Genomic DNA, 22309 nt, shown 5'->3' on the forward strand with positions numbered 1-22309 from the left:
TGTGTGTGTGTGTGTGTTGCTAGACATATATTTTTCACTACAACACAGCTACTTGTGAAAAAGCTAGGGCACATAACATGCTGGTGTCTTTTAAGAGAGCTGGCACTCCAGCCTGGGACCATCTGAAGTAGAAACAAAATCGGGATGATTAGAAAAGGATGCTGGGTGCGTTGGATTCTAGCCTACCATATTGAACAATTCAGTCTCGCCAAAAATAAAAGTCTTACAATGAATCCGTACTGGTTGCTGTTGGCCCTACTTTTCTGACACGTTTTCTTCTGTCTATTCTAAACTAGTCCTTCCTCTCCGACACTTTTGTCAACACAGTCTGGCCTCACAGCTCCTCGTGAGCTCAATAGAGGGAGACACCTGCCGCACGTGACTTAACGAGTGATCCCGGCATGGGCCACACCCGTGAGTGGAGGCGCACCCCGCAGGCCCGCCCTGCTGGTAGGCAGCAGGGTTAGAACTGTGTGAACACTTTTAATATATTACCACTCCTCTGGGAACCGGCTACTTCTCTTCCCACTTCAGAAAACACATAATGGGACTTTGTGTTTCAATGTAATGTCCCTTGAAAACGGAAATCTTTCCCCTTTTAGGAAAAAAAAAAAAATAGTAAAGGGGGAGACGAAAGGCAAGAGAGAAATGAGGTAGGCAGTCTCCAAAGACACTGGCTCAACCGGGAAACTGCCACCAAAGCGAGCTCCCTAATAGTATAATGACCTTTAATGAGTGTCTTGGGAAACAATACAGCCCAGCCTAAAAGACAAAGGGCAAAACCCATCATGGCTCCGCTGACGCTAATTCAAAATGATTTTCAGAACAACTAAAGAATGTAAGAGAAGTAATCTGATCCGCCCATCTGACCTCACTTTGATTCAAGGGCCCTTCTCCTGCCATTTCTAATTGTCCAGCCCTCTACGTTTCACATCTGCTCATATTTAATGAAAAGCCCACTCTCCCCGCTGCTGGTTGAGTCAACCTTCTCTGTCAAATCGGTACCACCCAACCCCGCCACCAGCAAGGGACGCCCAGGGGTTGCTGTTGGAGCTCTGCCAGTGGAATTCTGCACAGAGACAGACGTTTTTTAATTGGAGAAGAAAGGCTTATGTGGGCACATGAAGGGGCTCAAATTGGAATGGATTTTTCTAACTTATTATTAATGGTCAAAGGTGAGTGGTCTCACACAGGGACAGATGAAATCTGCTTTTGTTTGACGGAGTGACGACGGCGGGAAGACTGATGAAACAGAGAAGGCAAGCCACCCCCTGCGCTGTCAGGACCAGTTAAGGCTGCACATACGACCCAAGGCTCCATGTTTTCCATGGTGGGGGCTGATTTTGGAAGCGCAGAAACAACAATATCAGGCACAGAGTGTTAATAAGAGCACAGGACAGTCCCACCCCAAGTTTTTTCTTCTCCGGGCCTCCATCAATGCTTAGATTAAATTGCAGAGCTGAGAAATCCCTCTAATTATGGTTTCTCTTGGATAAAATGAAAATTCCACAAACTGAGCACCATGGACCCCAAGAAGAGGATACAGAGTTTGCTGCAACTGGTACGGTTGGCCAGTGCCCAGACATGACCAGGGGCCCTTGTTCAGAGCCAGAGTGGCTCTTCCTTTTCTCCACTGAACCGTTGGCCAAGATTTTAGAGTCTAGTGGTTATCTGAGAACAGAAATTGTGCATTAGGCAGAGGGGTAAGCTGGCTGGTGGTCACGTTAGCCACCACCAATCCAAGAAATGTGGCTGGGACCACCTTCAACACTGGCACACGTGAGTCAAGCAAGTTCATTTTTCATGGGAATAAATGCTCAAGTGCTAAGTTCTCTTCTCCCTCCTGTCGTCACAGGTCACCCCTCTGCTCTTCTCCCCAGCTCCTGTCTTTGAACCTGGTGTCTTGCCACACATCATAGACAAACAAAGTTCTTTGGGCAGCTGTGACCTAGGTCATCTCAGTAGTGGCAAATGAACTAGAGAGGACTCTCACAGGGAAAATAAAGGGATGGATTCATACTGTGGCAGCTATAAGAGAAATTTTAAAGGCAACATCCTCTTCAAGATTTTAGGCAATCCAAAATCCCTCTCCATGCATCCTCCCTTAGGTATCACTTTTGAGTGAAACTTGTCCCTTGGCACTGTTCTGGAGGAGCAGTGAATCGTGAATGAGAGAGGATGATTCTTTGGTCCTACATTAAACTTTTCCAAATGCCTCTAATACAGCTCGATGCACAGATCATGCCTCAGACCTGAACGGCAGGTCCAAACATCAGCACGCGGCACAGCACACTACTCCGTGTAGTACCCAGTGACGTTCGGGCTCCCTCAGCTCCAGAAGCTTCTGTGGATCACCGTCACGCAATTGCACTGTGCTGGGACCACCTTCATACTGGCACACGTGAGTCAAGCAAGTTCATTTTTCATGGGAATAAATGCTCAAGAGCTAAGTTCTCTTCTTCCTCCTGTCATCATTGTGAACGAATCTGCTCTGGTGAAAGTTTAGTTCAACCAGCTCTGGGCACTTAGGAGGGGACACGATGGATGAGGGCAATATGGTCACCAGTACATGTGCTGGGTGCTTTAAAGAGGACCGATGAAGTGCAGAAAGAATTGTCTCCTACCTCCCATGCTATCATGTGAAAACAAGGTCACAGTCACTCTTTAAAGGCATCCAAGTCCTCAAGGGGAAGCACAGCCTCATTTGCCCTTGGATGAGGACCACATCTCAGTGTCTCAAACTGCAGCTTTCAGTCACATCACCTACAAAGTGTATTAGGAAGATAGCCAAGTCCATGGTGAGGACAGGATGAGGGAGGCCTCAGGAAGTTGCCACCTCTCCGCCTGGCCAGCTACTGGCTGCATGACCTTGACAGGTCCTTGAACATCTCCGAGCTTGTGGGCAACCAAGAAGAATGACCTCGAAGGCCTGTGCTAGGAGCTCAAGGAAATCATGGAGGCTCATGGCTTGCATTTTTTGTTGTTATTTGGAATCAGGATTGCTACAGTGTACCTTAGTTAAACAGGGGGCTATATTGTTGGAAAAAATAAAAGATATAAATGGAATGTTCCTTGAATTAGCCGTCTTCCTGAAGGGAAGCTCTAGAATCCACCAACCTATGTTGGTTGGCAGATCTAGAATACTCTTATCAGAACATAAGACAAAATCTGGGCACTGGAAGAATGAGATGCAGGTTAGAAAGATAAAAAGTTAAAATATATATATATATTTATCTATATTTACATATAAATATATCTGTATCTAAACTCTGTTGTATTTTGGAAACTAAGCTCACTGAAAACACTTTAATGCTAGAGCTGGCTTGTTCTCTCTACAGCCTTTTTCTTCCTCTCTTCAATTCAGTCCAATTTATAGCTAGTCACAAAATATTTATATATATATATTTCTACATATCTCTGTATTAATATAGTATTTGATATGCTGTCACTTTAATTTCCATTTATATTAATTTAAAGGAGAGAGAGGAAGAATGTCACCAGACTGTAATATCTCCGTCCCGCACACCATTGCACATAATGAGTTAAGAAAATCAGAAGGGAGGCCTTGCTCAGCACGTGTGCACAGAGACACAGGCACCTGGGGCAACGTTTCACCACATAAGAGATCACACTGGGAAAAAAACAGCCCGACGGACTCACAGGAGCACAGGACACAACACAAGACGGGGATGAGGGCACAGACAGCACAGACACAGAACGGTGTGTGTCGAGGTTAAACTTACAGGCACGGAAACTGGTGGAGCAATCATTAACAGAGACAGAAGAAAGTGGGAAGGCTCTCTCAAGGGTGTCCAAGTTACCACGCACACGGCCTGACATGCACGAGCAGGCACGCTCAGAACGTCCGCAACCAAAACAACATGCCCGGCTCATTCTCTTGTAGATGGACATCTCGGCTATAACCACGTGGTTGGACGGGGGGAGAGGAAGAGCGGTAGTTAATGGCAAGGTCACACACAGCAAGGCAGCTGGAAGGGAGCTGAGGGATTTAACACAGGTCTTAGTTCATATTAACGGTCTTGACCCAGAAAAAAAACATGCAGAGTGGTTGTTGGTAACAGTTTGGTTGTACATCAAAGAAGCAGTAAAAATATAAATTGCCTTTATCATCCCCCAAAGCTGTTGCATATTGTTTTTGTCCCCTAGGTAAAGTGGTGACCACAGGCCATGGCTGAATACACTCAGGTTCTTGGATGAGAGGAAGCGCAAATTATAGACAGCAAAAATGTAACCAACATTTTTCCCCTGGCACAATTAATACAGGAGGACAAAATATACACACCGCCAGTCAATTAAATATATTGCTTATTTGGTACAATAAATGGTTTTTGCAAGATGCAAAAATATCTAATATGTAGGCTCTCTAATTTCCATCCATTTCTGGGCATTAGGCAGAGCCTGGGATAAGCTTTCATCAAATTAGATGTGAAACGATTACATGTTAATATAGAATCTGAGGATGCCTTTGCTGAACTTCCCGAGAGTGAGTTTACATGACGGCTACAGGAATTTAAATTTACTCTTGACAGAACAAATATCCAAATCTGTCCATATAGGAAATGCAGCTACTCGAGGCTAACGTTGCGTATTTGACATTAAAGGCAGTTCACAAATAAGAAATCACCAAAAGCATATGAGATGTTGGTCTATGGGAATGCATTTAGCTACTCATGGGTATATTTTTCTGCGTAAAGCTAAGAGAATCTGAAAATTGCATCTGCATCTCTCTCCCCACCCCCCAGAAATTCAGAAAGCAATCAGGCTATTGGTTAATCATACTTTTTTTTCTTATACGGAAAATATTGGCTGGCCAAAATAGATGAAAAATTACAAAACATGAAATAAGAGAATAGGTCTCACATGAGATATCTTATTGAAATTTGAATGCAGCATTAACTCTTCTAAAGCTAGCATCACAGGCTCTGCACTTCCCAGCGACCGAACCCAAGTGCTGACCTACAAATGGTGCTGGATGTCACCGTGGTGGGTTCCAATGTCCTTCACCTTTGCCCTTCAAGCCAATTTATATTTCAGTACAACAAGAGAAGCTGTTTGTACCTCATTTTGATGCTACAACAGGCAAACATGTTTTGTTCATCACTTAGCATGAATCGACCTGCTTCTCTGACAGGGTGGGGGGAGAAAAGAATTCATATTTATTCCAAGCATCACAGCCAAATAGTAAACCTGAACTGGAGTGGTGTTAGTCCCTAGGCTCACACCTTCTGTTTCGAACGTCATCCACCACCCCTGTTTCTTTTTCTTTGTAGAGAATGGTTGTACTCTTATTTTAAAATACGGCTTGTGGTTTTGCCCTCTTTGAATGTTACAGTCACCAGGAAGAGAGGTTTAAATCTCTCAAATGGGTCAAGTCCTGTTCTAAGACCTTTATGACTTGCCATACAGTATATTTGTCAAGCAAGGGTAACGTTATGATTGTGAAGAACAGGCACTGGGGAGATGAATGAGAGATCTCTTCAGCAGCAACTCCATTCCTGTGAACTTGGCTCACATGTTTAGTGACACGTTCTTTTAGCATCCTAGCTAGTCGGTTGTTTGGATCATCACACAGCCCCAGCCCTGTTCAATGCGTGGTATATCATTCCTTTGAGCTTAGCTTTCCCAAAACAAAAACAAAAACAAAAACACAAAAAAAGTTCCACTATAGCATTTGAAATCAGAGTAATTTGGAAGGCATGGTTTAACATTGGACAAATAGCAGTGGCTGAAGTCAAGAGAGGGGGGAAGAATGTCTTCAGTTGAAGACATGAAAATAAATTTATTTTAAATGCATCCGGATCTAGTGTACAACTTGGAGACCACTCCCTTGTTCTTCCTTTGTTAGTTCTACTGGAAATATTGATTTGTTATTTACACAGAGGGGGGAAACGAGGATGATTTTTTTGTTTGTTTGTTTCACTGTGGATAAATTGTTTTGAAATAAAAAATTTTTAATCAAATGCTGTAGCAGAAGAGAAGCCCATCAGACTCTGAAATGCTATGCTTCTCATTAGCAACAGTCCCTGGTTTTCATTTCCATACTGCCATTTTGGGTTCATACACAATAATAGAATCTGACACATTTATGGGGAAAGTTTGTATATACATATACACCATCTTTTAGGACAGGGGAGGGATGATGGGGATGCAATAACTTTGAAACTATTTTATCAGGAGTAAACCCATCATAATGGGTGATTTAAACCTCCCACTTGATAAGAGTTCAGGAAGAAACACAATGTCAAACCAGTGGCTTTCAGGGACTGTTTGCAGCTGTTATTGTTGGCTGTTCTGGAGACCATGCATTGTTCTAAAACTTCATATTGTTAGCATGCAGGAACAGGCTGAAACTGGTAACCCAAGCAGCAAAAAACCATTTGCTATAAGAAGATTAACTGTTAATTATAAGCAGTCACATTCCAAAGCAGCATATGCATAAAAAAGAAAACATGCTATTACTTGTCATTCCTTCCCAGACATTTTTACACTCACACCAAATGCAAAATAGAAATCTCAACAGACAGACAAGTACCACCACAAAAAAAATCAGCAAGAGTGATCAGTTAGAGGCTCAAAGACAAGACAGAAACAGTTAAAAACGATTGAGCCCCACACATTGACAAACCTTCGTGAATCCCAATGTCTAGACCAAGGGGCCACCAACTGGAAGGGTGGCTCTTTTTTTTGCTACTTCTGGAACCATCTGCGTGCATTGACTCCCTGTCAGGTGTCTCCACCTACGTACTTCTGGGTCCCCTTTCTTAAAAGCTAAGTCAGATCCCGACCTCCCGTCTGGTGCAGCGACCCCTCAGGCTTGGAGGACGCACACACCAGCCAGGAAGAGACTTCCTCTGGGCCATTATACAAATCACGAACAAGATCTTTAAAAGCTGACGAGCATTTACCTCCCTGGTGGTAGATGTTCCAGAAGATGTGGATGCTCTGTGTGTAAAATTTTGCTCTCAAGTTGTAAAATAATATGGTATCTAAATTAAGTGGCGGACCTTCTAATTTGGAAATTATAACACCTCATCTCCCTCAACTCTCTCTTCCTTCAGTTTTGTTTTGGTGAATCATGGATAATCAGAAACACTGGTATTTTATTTCATTTCTCAGTGATCTTTTTTTTTTTTTTTCTTTTCTAGACCTGATTTAGGTTAGAAGGTTAATTTCAGGTATCAGAGTTCCACTTAAAACTCCCAAGGTTAGGTCTCATAGAGCAACTTTGAAAGTTTCAGTATTTATTTAAAACAAAAGTAAGTTTCTTATCAACTCTCTAGCCTCACAAAGTGTTTGCTCTCCTTTGGTGTTTGCTGGTTTTCTTTCTTACCTGTCTCCCATTGCTAACTTCCCCAATCCCAATCCTAGGAAAAGGTTTTCTCCTGGAGGTCAATGGTAATGCAAAGTAAGTCTATGAGGACATCTAGTGGACTGGTGCGGAAGAGCAGCTAGTTAACAGCGACCTGAACTAGTGGGTCTTTTGAGAGGAGCCCAGAGGGCCCTGCTGTCTCTAAGAACTGAAATGGGTGCAGTGTCATTTCAATTCAATGGCTTCTCACAATCCACAGCAGATGTTTAGGGGCAGAAGGAAGGAAGGGGTGTGAGGTCCTAGGACTCAGTCAAGGTGGTCAGACCCCTCAGTCAAGGGTCAAAGGTGGCAACTTGCAAGCACCTGGGTTCTGCAGCCACTGGGTCTCCTCAAAGCCCTGCTGCAGCTTCCTGAGACTGAAAACAGACAAGAGTGTGTCTCTGGCAGGTGTGAACACTGGGGCTACTTGTCATTCCGTCTTAGAGCTCTTGGAACTTTACGCTCAATTAATTGCCCCCATAGGGCCTACTTAACTCTGGGAAAGCAGAAATATAAGGCTCTGGGGACTCAGTTTTCTCTTTGGCCCACATCAGAAGGTTCTTGTTCTTGGACCAGTGCCACAGATTCAAAGAGGTTATGTGGTTGCCAAGAATTAGAGCCCAAGTCTCACCTTCCTCCAAAGAACTCATCCTCGCAGTTTTGATAAAAAAGCTTTTATGTGCTTCTCTTCCCCACAATGAAGTGGATATTCATCCAATATTTCCATTATGACTTCCTAGTACTATTTATAGAGACAAAATAAAAGCATTTCCTTAATGGACATCATCAAAGCTATCTGTTTAGTTTTCAGAGTTTAAAATGAAAAGATTTCTCAGACAGGCTCTTGGACAACTTTCCCTCTATTTTCAAAGGTTGAGATCATGGGAAGGAAACCTGTAGGAAGGTGGCTGTTGCTGATGTAGCTTTAGTGACTGCTCTTTCCTTGAGTCATCCCGACAATCAACTGTCACACTCAGGCTCTCTGCAGGTCAGCCCTTCCGAGCCAAGGCTGGAATGGAAGGGAGAGCTGGATTCCAGCCTATCCTCAGCACCATCTGCCTCCTGCATCAGCAACCAAATTGTCAGCCAATTTCCAATGGCAGAATCTTAATTTCCAGAGTGGACCGAAAGAGGCAGGAAAAGCAGTGCTGGAATGAGAGGCCCAGGTGGAGTTTTCCAACTGCTGGGGGGAAAACAATTTAGGTTTCAAATGGAGCAAATTCAAGGGAAGGCTGGTGTAGAAGGAAAAAAAAAATCTACCATTCAATTAAGACCCACTTTTCAGACCACAACCTCACTTTAAATATCAGTCCAATGAAGGGAGGAGCATTTTCAAGCGTGAACCCGGAAGCTGCTCTTCATGTGCTCGGTAGGAACTAAAATTATAAATAAAAATATCCAGGTAGTAAGAAAATGTCCACCAATGCTTAAGGTTGAGGCCTCTGTTTGATGTGGCACTGGGAATCAGAGGACATTCTTTCATGTCCTATAAATGGGGAACAACGTCTTCACTTAGCCCAATTCCTACCATTACCTTCTGGAGGAAGAAGAAAGGCCTTCCAGGGGGTTTTTCAAGAACAGAAAGAGGGAAAAGAAAAAGCTAGTTAACGTCAGCAGCACAGAGCACACTGACCTAGCTGATTCTGCCCTCAACAGCCACGGTGGCTGGAGAAGGCAGAAGAATTTGGCACTACAGTTGTGTGTTGATTGACATCACATTTTCCCTCTGATTCTGAAACAGCATCAGATACGGGGAAGCTCTGCAGGTATGAAGTAGCTCATGCCCTCAAGCCATCCTTAAAAGCATTTTGCAAACGAAGGGAGCTGCAAAGTCAATTTTGTCAAAACTGTGCATGGAGTTGAAGAAGTTCATCGTTTTGTTTTTACATTGAGCATTCTATACCTTCCAAATAGTAAAGACTAGCCACAGTCAGATAATCAACTTGCCTCTTCTGCAGGAAAGGAATATGAGAGGACTAAATGCAGAAACATCTTCTCCAAATTCCAGAGCCATTGTCCTGAACTGGTCTACAGGCTGGATCTCACTTTCAGTGGAGTCTTATGTACATGAGTAAAAACCTGATGCTCCTTGCTGGTGCAACTGAGAGCAACATTGCTCTAAGTCACACACTAAAATACTGGCCTTAAAGCTCCTGCTCAATTGCCACATCTTGTTGGGTGAGAGAGGATCCTGCTTGTTGACTAAGTTAGAGGTTCAGAGACTTACACTGACTTGTTCAGACTTCTACATAGCTCCTTATGAAATGGAACACTCTTCTTGGGTCATCTGTTCTGCTTTAAACAAATAAATGGATCTTCCAAAATGTCTAACAAACACTCATAAAGGAACTGGGTATGTCCTACTGGGTATTGACTAAAAGAGAAGTTTTATTTTAAAGCAAGGGAACTTCATAGACTGTAGAAAATAATTACCACTGTGGAAATACTTGTCTCCGGTAAGGCAGTTTAGATGCTTACAGTCCCAAAGTTGGGTATTCAATTAATTCTCTAGCAAACACTTTCTCATACAGAGAGGCACGTATACTGTAATAAATGCATCACTCTTCTATGGAATATCTCTATGCTTATATATAAAAATATACATTTTTACATATAAAGTCCTGGTATATATCATATATATATATATCACATCACAGGAATATATATATAGCGTATGTGTTTCCTTCTGGAGATGACTGGAAGCTCAGGAGGAGAGGAGAACAAGTATACCTCATCAAAGGCAAGCATGACAATGACTCCCCGTTGATGAGGCATCTGGAGCTATAGTGGTAATTATCTTAGCCTAATCCGTGTCCCTTAAAAGTCCTAAAACAGGGCCTTCAAGAGAAACACACTGTTGTCAAGGTCTTATTTTCAAATGGAAAAATAAGACAGAAGCTGGCCAGAGGCTGGGGGGCTGGGTTGGATGGACGGAGGGTGGGCTCCTGGGAACTCTCCAGCTCTGGGCTGCTCTGCAGACCAGGTTGGGGGATGAGGGGGTTGGGGTGTGATGTCACTGCTACATGCAACATAAATACCAAAAGTAAAAAAGAAACTGAAACTGCACAGAAAATAAAAGTATCTCTTCTAGAGAAAGAAAGGGGAAACTGGACTCCGGGCTGCTGGGAACCCGTTTTACTCACAATATATCACTACCAGTGTGCAGTAAAAATAGAGTAGGGGCCGTATTCCAAGGCAGCAAAGAGAAAAAAATAAATCAAAGATATGTCAATGATTAGAAGTTAAAGAAAATTCCTTCAAACACATCAATCTAGACATGACTTGTCCCCTAGGAGTCCACCCTTTGGCAAACTTTTAGATGCTAGGAAAAAAAATTGTACATCATTAGACCAGGTTTGTTATATAGAAAAAGAAAATGGGTAAATATTAGACTCTGAGAGCTTGCTCCTTGGCCAGACAGCTGAATTGGACTTTCTTCCTTGATGGAGAGCTATGAAGAAATGGGAAGAAATGCAGAAGTTAAACTATACTACCACAGGATTTCCAGAAATGGAACGTCCACACTCAGTGTGGCTCTGGATAACACGACATGACACACTGAAGGTTGCTGAACAAAAGTGAACGGGGAGGTGGGAGTGGGGGAGGAGGGGAAGAGCTGGGCTGGGGAGGAGGTTTAGGAAGCTGTGGAGAAAGGCCAGTTACTGCCATCAGCTCTGCGCTCATGGAGATGGATCCACCCAGGGCGAATCATTAATACCTGGACTAACAGGTTTGGATGAATGACTGTGTGGGTCAGCGACCCTCTCCAACTTAGACAGGATACTGGCAATGGCCGTCCAAAGCCATGGGAAGCCCCCCAGTGCATTATTGACAATTCTAACTCCGGTACAGCCAAAACGTCTCTTCTCCCGTTTCTTCACTTGCCTGGCCTGCATGGGAAGGTTTATGTTGAATAATTCATTTTATTCTAATGAGCCCCTCACCCCGAACACACACATCCGCATTCTGCCCTCTGTGCTATGGCCTTTTAATTAGGAAGAACAATATTTGGACAATTCCTGATCGTTATCAAATAGTAACCTCCTAGCCGAGGGTCTTTCTGAGATGAGGTGCCCAAGGCGGTGGGGAGGGGCGGGACATGCAGAGAGAGGGGCGTGAGCCCCTGTCACCCTGGCATGGCTTGGTGGAGGCAGTCCTTTTGCAGCAATCTGTGCCATGCGTGAGGGGAGATCACACACGTCACTAGCTCAACCAACTTTAAGGGAAAGGAGAGAATACAATTATTTCAAACAAGCATGAGCCTCCCTCTCCAGGATGAAGCTAAAGTCCCCTGATGTTTGCTTGCCTGGAACCAAGATGGAAAAATACCTTAGAGGCAAAATGCTTATTTCTAGGAACTTTAAAAACTGTCTTTTATGTTTCACGATGGTGTCCTATGAGGGACACTGCAGTATGACAGCGAGAGTCAGCGACGTGCTCTCGTCTTTCCTCTCCACTCTTGCTGCCCGAGTCTGTTCTCTACCCACTCATGAGGGACAGCTTTTTACACTAAGACTTGATAATGCGATTCCTTGCTTAAAATCTTCCAGTGGCTTCCTAGTATAGGACTAAGGCCCACGGCTCTTGCCACGGGCCTGCCTTCCTCTCTGACTTCATCTCGTGCTGCTCTGTCCCCAGAGCCGTCAGCCCCCCTGGCCTTCCTTCCGTCCTCAAGCGCTTCAGACCGATTCCTGACTCTCGGCTTCCACCTTCACTCTTGTCCCTGCCTGAATCGGGTCTTGGCTTCAAGGTGGCCTTCCCACGGAAGCCTTCCTGACCTTCCAAGCTATAAAGCAGCATCCCTACAAAATTCCTCACACCCTCAGGGAATCTCTTCTCTCTTCTTAGCACTGGATTCACTCTAAACTTATTTAATTGTTTATAGGCTCGTGATTCGTCTCCTTTCGCTAGCGTAGGGGTTTCAGGAAGGTCCCTACCTCGTTCCCCACTCCATCCTTTGCACCGAGAGTGGCACCTTGCACAGAGAAGGTACTCACAAGTATGGGAACAGCTAATCAATAAGTGAGTCACAGTCCTGCCATTTCATTGATACCCCAGTGGGATGAGGCTCTGGCAAATAACCTGTCACGGATTATTGTCCTCAACAATCTCCTGCCTTTCCCAACCCCCTTACTACGAGAGTTCCTTTGCCAAGGAGCTCACCCTCTTGTATCTGCTACTCTCTTTTGTTTACCTCTACCCTCAAAACATTGTGCCCCTTCTGCTGGGAATGAGCCAGGCGATGCCTGGTCAGCTGAGCGTGCATCTGTGTTCACAACCAACCGAGCAGGACTGGGGCTGACCGGCTGGTGAGAAGGGCCTTTTGAGTCATGGAGTCTGAGGGGACTGCAGGGGACTGAGGTTTGTCATGTGCCTTATACTTTCTTAGATGTTCTTCCTGATAGGTTGTCAGAATTGGGAAATTCATAGGTCCCGGGAAGTTAGAGGTTCTTGTTCTTAGATACCAATAAACTCATCTTGGTAAGGCGACAGAGTTCGGGGAAGGGGGACCCTGTGTATTAAGTCAGTGGAGAAGGACAGTGAAACAGTGGGTTTTGCCCCAAACTTGGGAACCAGCCTTAGGAATTTCTACAGAAACGTCTCTAGTCCAAGATTATGCCCCATAGGTATTTGCCCCAGCGACTGGACAGTGTCTCTGTGCTCCAGCAGTGTGACATTCAAATCACAATGGTTTTACAGTTACTGTGCCCCTGTTTAGGAGTACAGTGAAAAGGGTCCTGGCTTCAGTTGGTATATCCCAGGAATTATACTCTTCCATCTAGTTTCTGCTGGTGAAAAAGCATTTCATGGGGCGATCTTTCATAACTGCTCTTACTCATCAGACCCGAGATGAGGCACCTTGCCCTCCCCTCCTGCAAAAACAATTAGGGCACTCAGAGAACAGCATCAAGAGAGGCTTCAGGTGAGCCTGAATCCCTGTATGTTTAGTGGCTGTGTGAAAGTCAACAATCTCATCCTCTCACTAAACTTGGAAGCTTGGTTTCCTCTTTTTTGTAAAATGAGAGTAATAACACCCCTTGCCAATCACACAGGGTTATGGTGAGGATCAAAGCAATGTTCACAGGAGCTTTTAAAACAGTAACTCACCATAGGAAGGAAGGCGTTACTATTTGGGGGTTCTTTAAGGTTGAGAACAATTTCTACTAGGTAATGCAGCATGTTACTGAAGAAAGGCTACTTTAAGTCATGGTATGTGAGGAGCTCACAATCTAACGTTCCTGACTCACCATATCCTTCTCAAAAGGCTCCATCAGCAAGTTGCTTTGGAAGGGGTGTGAGCCAGAATATGCCAGAAGCTACTGAGCCCAATCTCCCCCAAAGAGCAATGGTGCTTGAGGTTGGACTTTGGGGACAATGGCGATTGAAACCCACTAACAATGGCAAAATTCTTTTCTTGGGGCAGTCCAAGAGCACCACAATTGAAAACTCTGACCTTTGGTGCTAAAACCTGCAGGAATCCCAAATGGGAAGAAAGCTGTCTCCCATCTGGGAGACTGAGTACTTCGACTAAGTTTCCCTCTCAGTCCTATGGCTGTCTTTTCAGTTGGTGACCCCGGCCACTGGAAATCACCATGCAAAAACACTCTCTCCTCTATGGCCTTAAACGTCCTCCTTTTTATACAACACACTTGACCTTGTTAGACTGGACACACCTACCTAAGCACCGCTTTAGAGTCAAGAAGTGAGGATTAAGTACTAGGTTCCCTCCTAAGTGTTGACGCTGGTGATTTTCCATCCTCTGCTCTAACAGAGCGAGGACAGATATTTATTTCATGTCTCTTTAAAATGCTGGGTGAAACATAAACATATTCAAGAAAACTCTTGATGCTTAGTGTTTCTCTGTTAGGAAAAGGAGAAGGAAAACAAATTAGGGGAATAGGAAGGAGCAAGAGGGACGGGGGCAAAAAACACTACTTACGCCGTTTGCAGCCGCATTTTTTTATTCTTTTGGGATCTGTGATGTCATCATGACAGGCTTTGCAGTAAAAAAATGCCCTGGAGAAAGAGAATGGAAAAACTGACACGTTTCATAATCCACCCAAATGAAATGAGTACCACATTTCCTCCGCGGTGGTGCCAAATTAATGAAACATGCCAGCACTAATTTCCTTTAATCTTCCGAAAGGTTTAGACGTTTGCAGACGGAAATGTTTGTTGCAAGACCGTTTATTTCAAACACAGGATTCTGTGATTTGACTTAGTGCTTCTTTTCATAAACTTCCATTTGAAAAGAAACTGGGAGAAAGGTTGCTGATGTGACATCCCGCCTCTGCCTGCTGATCTTTCATTTTGGAGAACAGCACTCAGTGCTGCTCGTCAAAACACATGGGCAATCAGCCCTGGGCCCTTGGTGGGGAAGTTAAAGGCAACGCTTAAATCCCCACAGTCTGCTCAAATATATATTAAAGGGGGCACAAGTATGACATTTCTCGGCCAAATAAAAACATTAACCCTGCCACTTTGAAAGCATATTTTCTTGCCAAAGTGAGAGGGGTTTGAGAGAAGGGTGGAGGGGCGAAAACAAAAGCAGTGAGGCTGCAGTTCTTCTGTCAAACTCCCTCTGGGATTTCATAGCTCATTTCACTCCCAACCTAGCTGGCCAACTCCCATACTCTCCAGTGCTGAGAATGTGTAATAAATGAAGGTTTTCTTCTCACGATGGAGCAAAGCCCAGGTGACCACTGGAATGGGGTGAGCAGAGGCTGTTGAAGGGATTGGTAAAAGAAGCAATCAACAAGAAAATCCCCTAATCTGACTCAAGCATCAACATGTGATTACAAAGTGCATTGGCTGTGTCTGAGATATTCTGGACAAGAGAAATAGGATCTTTTGAGCACTATTTAGTATCACAGTGCCTACAAGAACAGCACGAGAGACCTGTGCCTTTTCAGTACTGGGGAGGTGGTGAAATTCACTGGAACAACCTTATAGCCCTCTGGATCCAGGAACTCACCAAATCTTTGGCTTAGCGCCTTCACCACTCCCAACATGAGACTGAATGCCAGGGGTACACATGGTCTTTCCTTGACCAGGGCTAAAGAAATAAACCCAATTCTCGACCATTTGGTTCTTAGGTTCCTTTTTATGTTTTTCACAGGACTTACACTTATGAGTGGCACCCGTTGGAAACCAGTGTTAATAAGACTTTTGGATCTGGAGATTTTGCAGCCAAAATCTCTGGGACTCAGTGTCCTCATCTATAAATTGAGGAGGTTGTCATGACCTGCCCAAAGTCAACCCTGCTGGAGGCTGCCAACTCCCAGGGCTTCTAAATCCAAATCCGATGCTCTTTCTGTCTTAGAAACTCTTACATTATTTCCTTAAGTATCAACTGTCATCCATGTTGCAAAAAAAGAAAAGGTGGCTGACTATTTTCTTTGTGTGGTGATGTGGTTAAGAACCCAGTCAAGGGTAAGGCACCCTGAACTGGGAAGGAGGGGAAAAGAGAAAGCACCCGGGTTGAGGAAAGTAACTTTGCATGTACTTCCTCTGGCCAGTTTCTCTGCCCTGTGATGCTCCTAGTGTTATTAGGTAATGACACTAATGTCAACAACAATTGTAGCTGACATTTATAGAGCACAGACTATAGTCCAGGGGCTTTTCTAAGCATTTTACAAGCATTAATATATTTGATCCTCAAACAACCCTTTGAAGAAGTTAAGATTATTATCCCTGTTTTACAGATAAGGAAACTGAAGCACAGAGAGGTTAAGTGCCCTGCCCGACGCCACACAGCTGACAGTGGCAGAGCCAGGATTCAGTCCGGCATCAGAACCCAAGGTATCATACACACCTGTACTAAAGAGATGATAACAGGCCTGAGTAGACAACTGAAAAGATGAAGTGTGGTTACCTCATAAATTAAAGCTGGATTCTTTTTTAAATTTAACTTAAAATTTTTAATTAACAAATAAAATTGTATATATTTGTGAAATGTTTTGATGTATGCATTGTGGAGTGGATAAATTAACATACACATCACCTTACATACTTATCGTTTTTGTGGTGAGAACTCTTAANCTTAGATACCAATAAACTCATCTTGGTAAGGCGACAGAGTTCGGGGAAGGGGGACCCTGTGTATTAAGTCAGTGGAGAAGGACAGTGAAACAGTGGGTTTTGCCCCAAACTTGGGAACCAGCCTTAGGAATTTCTACAGAAACGTCTCTAGTCCAAGATTATGCCCCATAGGTATTTGCCCCAGCGACTGGACAGTGTCTCTGTGCTCCAGCAGTGTGACATTCAAATCACAATGGTTTTACAGTTACTGTGCCCCTGTTTAGGAGTACAGTGAAAAGGGTCCTGGCTTCAGTTGGTATATCCCAGGAATTATACTCTTCCATCTAGTTTCTGCTGGTGAGATTAAGTCAGTGGAGAAGGACAGTGAAACAGTGGGTTTTGCCCCAAACTTGGGAACCAGCCTTAGGAATTTCTACAGAAACGTCTCTAGACCAAGATTACGCCCCACAGGTACTTGCCCCAGTGACTGGACAGTGTCTCTGTGCTCCAGCAGTGTGACATTCAAATCACACTGGTTTTACAGTTACTGTGCCCCTGTTTAGGAGTACAGTGAAAAAGGTCCTGGCTTCAGTTGGTATATCCCAGGAATTATACTCTTCCATCTAGTTTCTGCTGGTGAAAAAGCATTTCATGGGGCGATCTTTCATAACTGCTCTTACTCATCAGACCCGAGATGAGGCACCTTGCCCTCCCCTCCTGCAAAAACAATTAGGGCACTCAGCGAACAGCATCAAGAGAGGCTTCAGGTGAGCCTGAATCCCTGTATGTTTAGTAGCTGTGTGAAAGTCAACAATCTCATCCTCTCACTAAACTTGGAAGCTTGGTTTCCTCTTTTTTGTAAAATGAGAGTAATAACACCCCTTGCCAATCACACAGGGTTATGGTGAGGATCAAAGCAATGTTCACAGGAGCTTTTAAAACAGTAACTCACCATAGGAAGGAAGGCGTTACTATTTGGGGTTCTTTAAGGTTGAGAACAATTTCTACTAGGTAATGCAGCATGTTACTGAAGAAAGGCTACTTTAAGTCATGGTATGTGAGGAGCCGAACAGCATCAAGAGAGGCTTCAGGTGAGCCTGAATCCCTGTATGTTTAGTGGCTGTGTGAAAGTCAACAATCTCATCCTCTCACTAAACTTGGAAGCTTGGTTTCCTCTTTTTTGTAAAATGAGAGTAATAACACCCCTTGCCAATCACACAGGGTTATGGTGAGGATCAAAGCAATGTTCACAGGAGCTTTTAAAACAGTAACTCACCATAGGAAGGAAGGCGTTACTATTTGGGGTTCTTTAAGGTTGAGAACAATTTCTACTAGGTAATGCAGCATGTTACTGAAGAAAGGCTACTTTAAGTCATGGTATGTGAGGAGCTCACAATCTAACGTTCCTGACTCACCATATCCTTCTCAAAAGGCTCCATCAGCAAGTTGCTTTGGAAGGGGTGTGAGCCAGAATATGCCAGAAGCTACTGAGCCCAATCTCCCCCAAAGAGCAATGGTGCTTGAGGTTGGACTTTGGGGACAATGGCGATTGAAACCCACTAACAATGGCAAAATTCTTTTCTTGGGGCAGTCCAAGAGCACCACAATTGAAAACTCTGACCTTTGGTGCTAAAACCTGCAGGAATCCCAAATGGGAAGAAAGCTGTCTCCCATCTGGGAGACTGAGTACTTCGACTAAGTTTCCCTCTCAGTCCTATGGCTGTCTTTTCAGTTGGTGACCCCGGCCACTGGAAATCACCATGCAAAAACACTCTCTCCTCTATGGCCTTAAACGTCCTCCTTTTTATACAACACACTTGACCTTGTTAGACTGGACACACCTACCTAAGCACCGCTTTAGAGTCAAGAAGTGAGGATTAAGTACTAGGTTCCCTCCTAAGTGTTGACGCTGGTGATTTTCCATCCTCTGCTCTAACAGAGCGAGGACAGATATTTATTTCATGTCTCTTTAAAATGCTGGGTGAAACATAAACATATTCAAGAAAACTCTTGATGCTTAGTGTTTCTCTGTTAGGAAAAGGAGAAGGAAAACAAATTAGGGGAATAGGAAGGAGCAAGAGGGACGGGGGCAAAAAACACTACTTACGCCGTTTGCAGCCGCATTTTTTTATTCTTTTGGGATCTGTGATGTCATCATGACAGGCTTTGCAGTAAAAAAATGCCCTGGAGAAAGAGAATGGAAAAACTGACACGTTTCATAATCCACCCAAATGAAATGAGTACCACATTTCCTCCGCGGTGGTGCCAAATTAATGAAACATGCCAGCACTAATTTCCTTTAATCTTCCGAAAGGTTTAGACGTTTGCAGACGGAAATGTTTGTTGCAAGACCGTTTATTTCAAACACAGGATTCTGTGATTTGACTTAGTGCTTCTTTTCATAAACTTCCATTTGAAAAGAAACTGGGAGAAAGGTTGCTGATGTGACATCCCGCCTCTGCCTGCTGATCTTTCATTTTGGAGAACAGCACTCAGTGCTGCTCGTCAAAACACATGGGCAATCAGCCCTGGGCCCTTGGTGGGGAAGTTAAAGGCAACGCTTAAATCCCCACAGTCTGCTCAAATATATATTAAAGGGGGCACAAGTATGACATTTCTCGGCCAAATAAAAACATTAACCCTGCCACTTTGAAAGCATATTTTCTTGCCAAAGTGAGAGGGGTTTGAGAGAAGGGTGGAGGGGCGAAAACAAAAGCAGTGAGGCTGCAGTTCTTCTGTCAAACTCCCTCTGGGATTTCATAGCTCATTTCACTCCCAACCTAGCTGGCCAACTCCCATACTCTCCAGTGCTGAGAATGTGTAATAAATGAAGGTTTTCTTCTCACGATGGAGCAAAGCCCAGGTGACCACTGGAATGGGGTGAGCAGAGGCTGTTGAAGGGATTGGTAAAAGAAGCAATCAACAAGAAAATCCCCTAATCTGACTCAAGCATCAACATGTGATTACAAAGTGCATTGGCTGTGTCTGAGATATTCTGGACAAGAGAAATAGGATCTTTTGAGCACTATTTAGTATCACAGTGCCTACAAGAACAGCACGAGAGACCTGTGCCTTTTCAGTACTGGGGAGGTGGTGAAATTCACTGGAACAACCTTATAGCCCTCTGGATCCAGGAACTCACCAAATCTTTGGCTTAGCGCCTTCACCACTCCCAACATGAGACTGAATGCCAGGGGTACACATGGTCTTTCCTTGACCAGGGCTAAAGAAATAAACCCAATTCTCGACCATTTGGTTCTTAGGTTCCTTTTTATGTTTTTCACAGGACTTACACTTATGAGTGGCACCCGTTGGAAACCAGTGTTAATAAGACTTTTGGATCTGGAGATTTTGCAGCCAAAATCTCTGGGACTCAGTGTCCTCATCTATAAATTGAGGAGGTTGTCATGACCTGCCCAAAGTCAACCCTGCTGGAGGCTGCCAACTCCCAGGGCTTCTAAATCCAAATCCGATGCTCTTTCTGTCTTAGAAACTCTTACATTATTTCCTTAAGTATCAACTGTCATCCATGTTGCAAAAAAAGAAAAGGTGGCTGACTATTTTCTTTGTGTGGTGATGTGGTTAAGAACCCAGTCAAGGGTAAGGCACCCTGAACTGGGAAGGAGGGGAAAAGAGAAAGCACCCGGGTTGAGGAAAGTAACTTTGCATGTACTTCCTCTGGCCAGTTTCTCTGCCCTGTGATGCTCCTAGTGTTATTAGGTAATGACACTAATGTCAACAACAATTGTAGCTGACATTTATAGAGCACAGACTATAGTCCAGGGGCTTTTCTAAGCATTTTACAAGCATTAATATATTTGATCCTCAAACAACCCTTTGAAGAAGTTAAGATTATTATCCCTGTTTTACAGATAAGGAAACTGAAGCACAGAGAGGTTAAGTGCCCTGCCCGACGCCACACAGCTGACAGTGGCAGAGCCAGGATTCAGTCCAGCATCAGAACCCAAGGTATCATACCCACCTGTACTAAAGAGATGATAACAGGCCTGAGTAGACAACTGAAAAGATGAAGTGTGGTCACCTCATAAATTAAAGCTGGATTCTTTTTTAAATTTAACTTAAAATTTTTAATTAACAAATAGACAGTGGCAGAGCCAGGATTCAGTCCGGCATCAGAACCCAAGGTATCATACACACCTGTACTAAAGAGATGATAACAGGCCTGAGTAGACAACTGAAAAGATGAAGTGTGGTTACCTCATAAATTAAAGCTGGATTCTTTTTTAAATTTAACTTAAAATTTTTAATTAACAAATAAAATTGTATATATTTGTGAAATGTTTTGATGTATGCATTGTGGAGTGGATAAATTAACATACACATCACCTTACATACTTATCGTTTTTGTGGTGAGAACCCTTAAAATGTACTCTCTTAGCAATTTTCTAGTATAGGACACATTGTTCGTAACTACAGTCACCACGTTGTACAACTGATTTTTCTGAACTTAGTCCTCTTAACTGAAATTCTGTAGCTTTTGACCAACATCTCTCCAATCCCTCCCAGCCTCTGGTGGCCCCTGTTCTACTCTCTGCTTCTATGAGTTCTATTTTTCTAGATCCCACATATAAGAGGGATCGTGACGGTATTTGTCTTTCTGGGCCTGGCATATTTCACATAACATAATGTCCTCCAGGGTCAGACCAGTTAGGCTAATGAGTGAACTGAGGCGAGGACCGCGGTGTCCGTGGTGACCTGGGTCACATCCCCCAACTGGACAAGGCAGAATGTCTATGCTCTAGCTGATCTCTGCCAAGTGCCACTTCATTGCAAGCACCATTCTCTCCCTCCTCCCCTCATCTCTGCCTCGGCCATGCTCACCCGGCAAAGCCCTACCTTACTGCACACCTGCACCTGAGCAGCTGAGTGCTGCTGGGGAGGAAAACACACTGATCTCACTCTAAATCCATGGCCGTGGATTCCAAGGTCCTTTTCACACTCCTCGGGATCTACTCCAGTCTCTTGGTGTTTGCTTCCCTGCTCTCCGAAACAGGACCCTCATAGAAACAGCTCCCAAATGTATGTCTCCAGACCTCACATTTCCCCAGAACGCCAAACTCTTAGATCCAACTGCCTTTACATCTCCATGAGTATGTGCAGCACCTTCTTCCACTTAACACAGCCCAAAGAGAATTCTTAAATTCCTACCACCCAAAAGTTGCTCCTCCTCCAGTTTTCCCTGTCTCAGTAAGACGGAGCTATGATCACCCTCCTGCTTGAGCTACAAATCCACGTGTCGTCCCTGATCTCTTTTCTCCCTCACTTCTATACAGCTCATCAGTGGGTCCTGCTGACTCTCTGAAATATAGTTTGAATGGAAGTCACTTTTCGACACTCCCACTCACCAGCCAGCCCAGGCTGCCACCCCATCTCACCTGCACCATGCAATGTCTCTGAGCCTCTCGCCTCCTCTCCTGCTCCATCCCATTCCCTTCTCAACAATGCATGCAGAACAGCCTTTCACTAATGTAAATCAGACCACATCACCCCCCAGCTGAAAACGGTCAATGACTTCCATTTTATAACAAATCCAACCTCTGAATAAAGTGTTATAGGGACCAGCCTCTGCCTTTGTCTGTAACCTCATCTCATACCACTCTCCTCCTCACCTGCTCCCCTGGCCACACTTTCCTTCTTGGGATCCCTGCATGCAAGGAACTTTTTCCCACCAAATCTCCTCTTCCCGTCTGATCTTTGCATGATAGACTCTTTCTCAGCATCTCAGTCCCTACTCAAATACCACCTCCCTCTCCAAGTAGCCTTCACTTGTACCCAATTGAAGTCAGTGACCCAGTGGCATGTGTTCTTTCACCACGGGAAGAAAAACTATAATTCTCTCCTCCGTAGAACGTGAGCCCCAGGACAGCAGGGGCTTCTCAGCACTGTTCACCACCGTTT

General features: G+C 44.2%; 1 protein-coding gene across 1 annotated transcript in view; it reads right to left on the reverse strand.

Annotated features, from left to right (window-relative positions):
- Window positions 1-22309, reverse strand: part of KCNMA1 (potassium large conductance calcium-activated channel, subfamily M, alpha member 1) — a 258994-nt gene that overhangs the window by 129883 nt on the left and 106802 nt on the right. Inside the window, exons 12-13 of the mRNA XM_008579735.1 lie at window positions 18498-18574; window positions 10513-10521 (exon numbers count right to left, since the gene is read on the reverse strand). Of these exons, the coding sequence (XP_008577957.1) occupies window positions 10513-10521; window positions 18498-18574 (86 nt within the window). The remainder of the gene's footprint in view (window positions 1-10512; window positions 10522-18497; window positions 18575-22309) is intronic.

This window comes from Galeopterus variegatus, unplaced genomic scaffold, assembly GCF_000696425.1.
Source record: "Galeopterus variegatus unplaced genomic scaffold, G_variegatus-3.0.2 Scaffold1950, whole genome shotgun sequence".
Classification (NCBI taxonomy): Eukaryota; Metazoa; Chordata; class Mammalia; order Dermoptera; family Cynocephalidae; genus Galeopterus; species Galeopterus variegatus.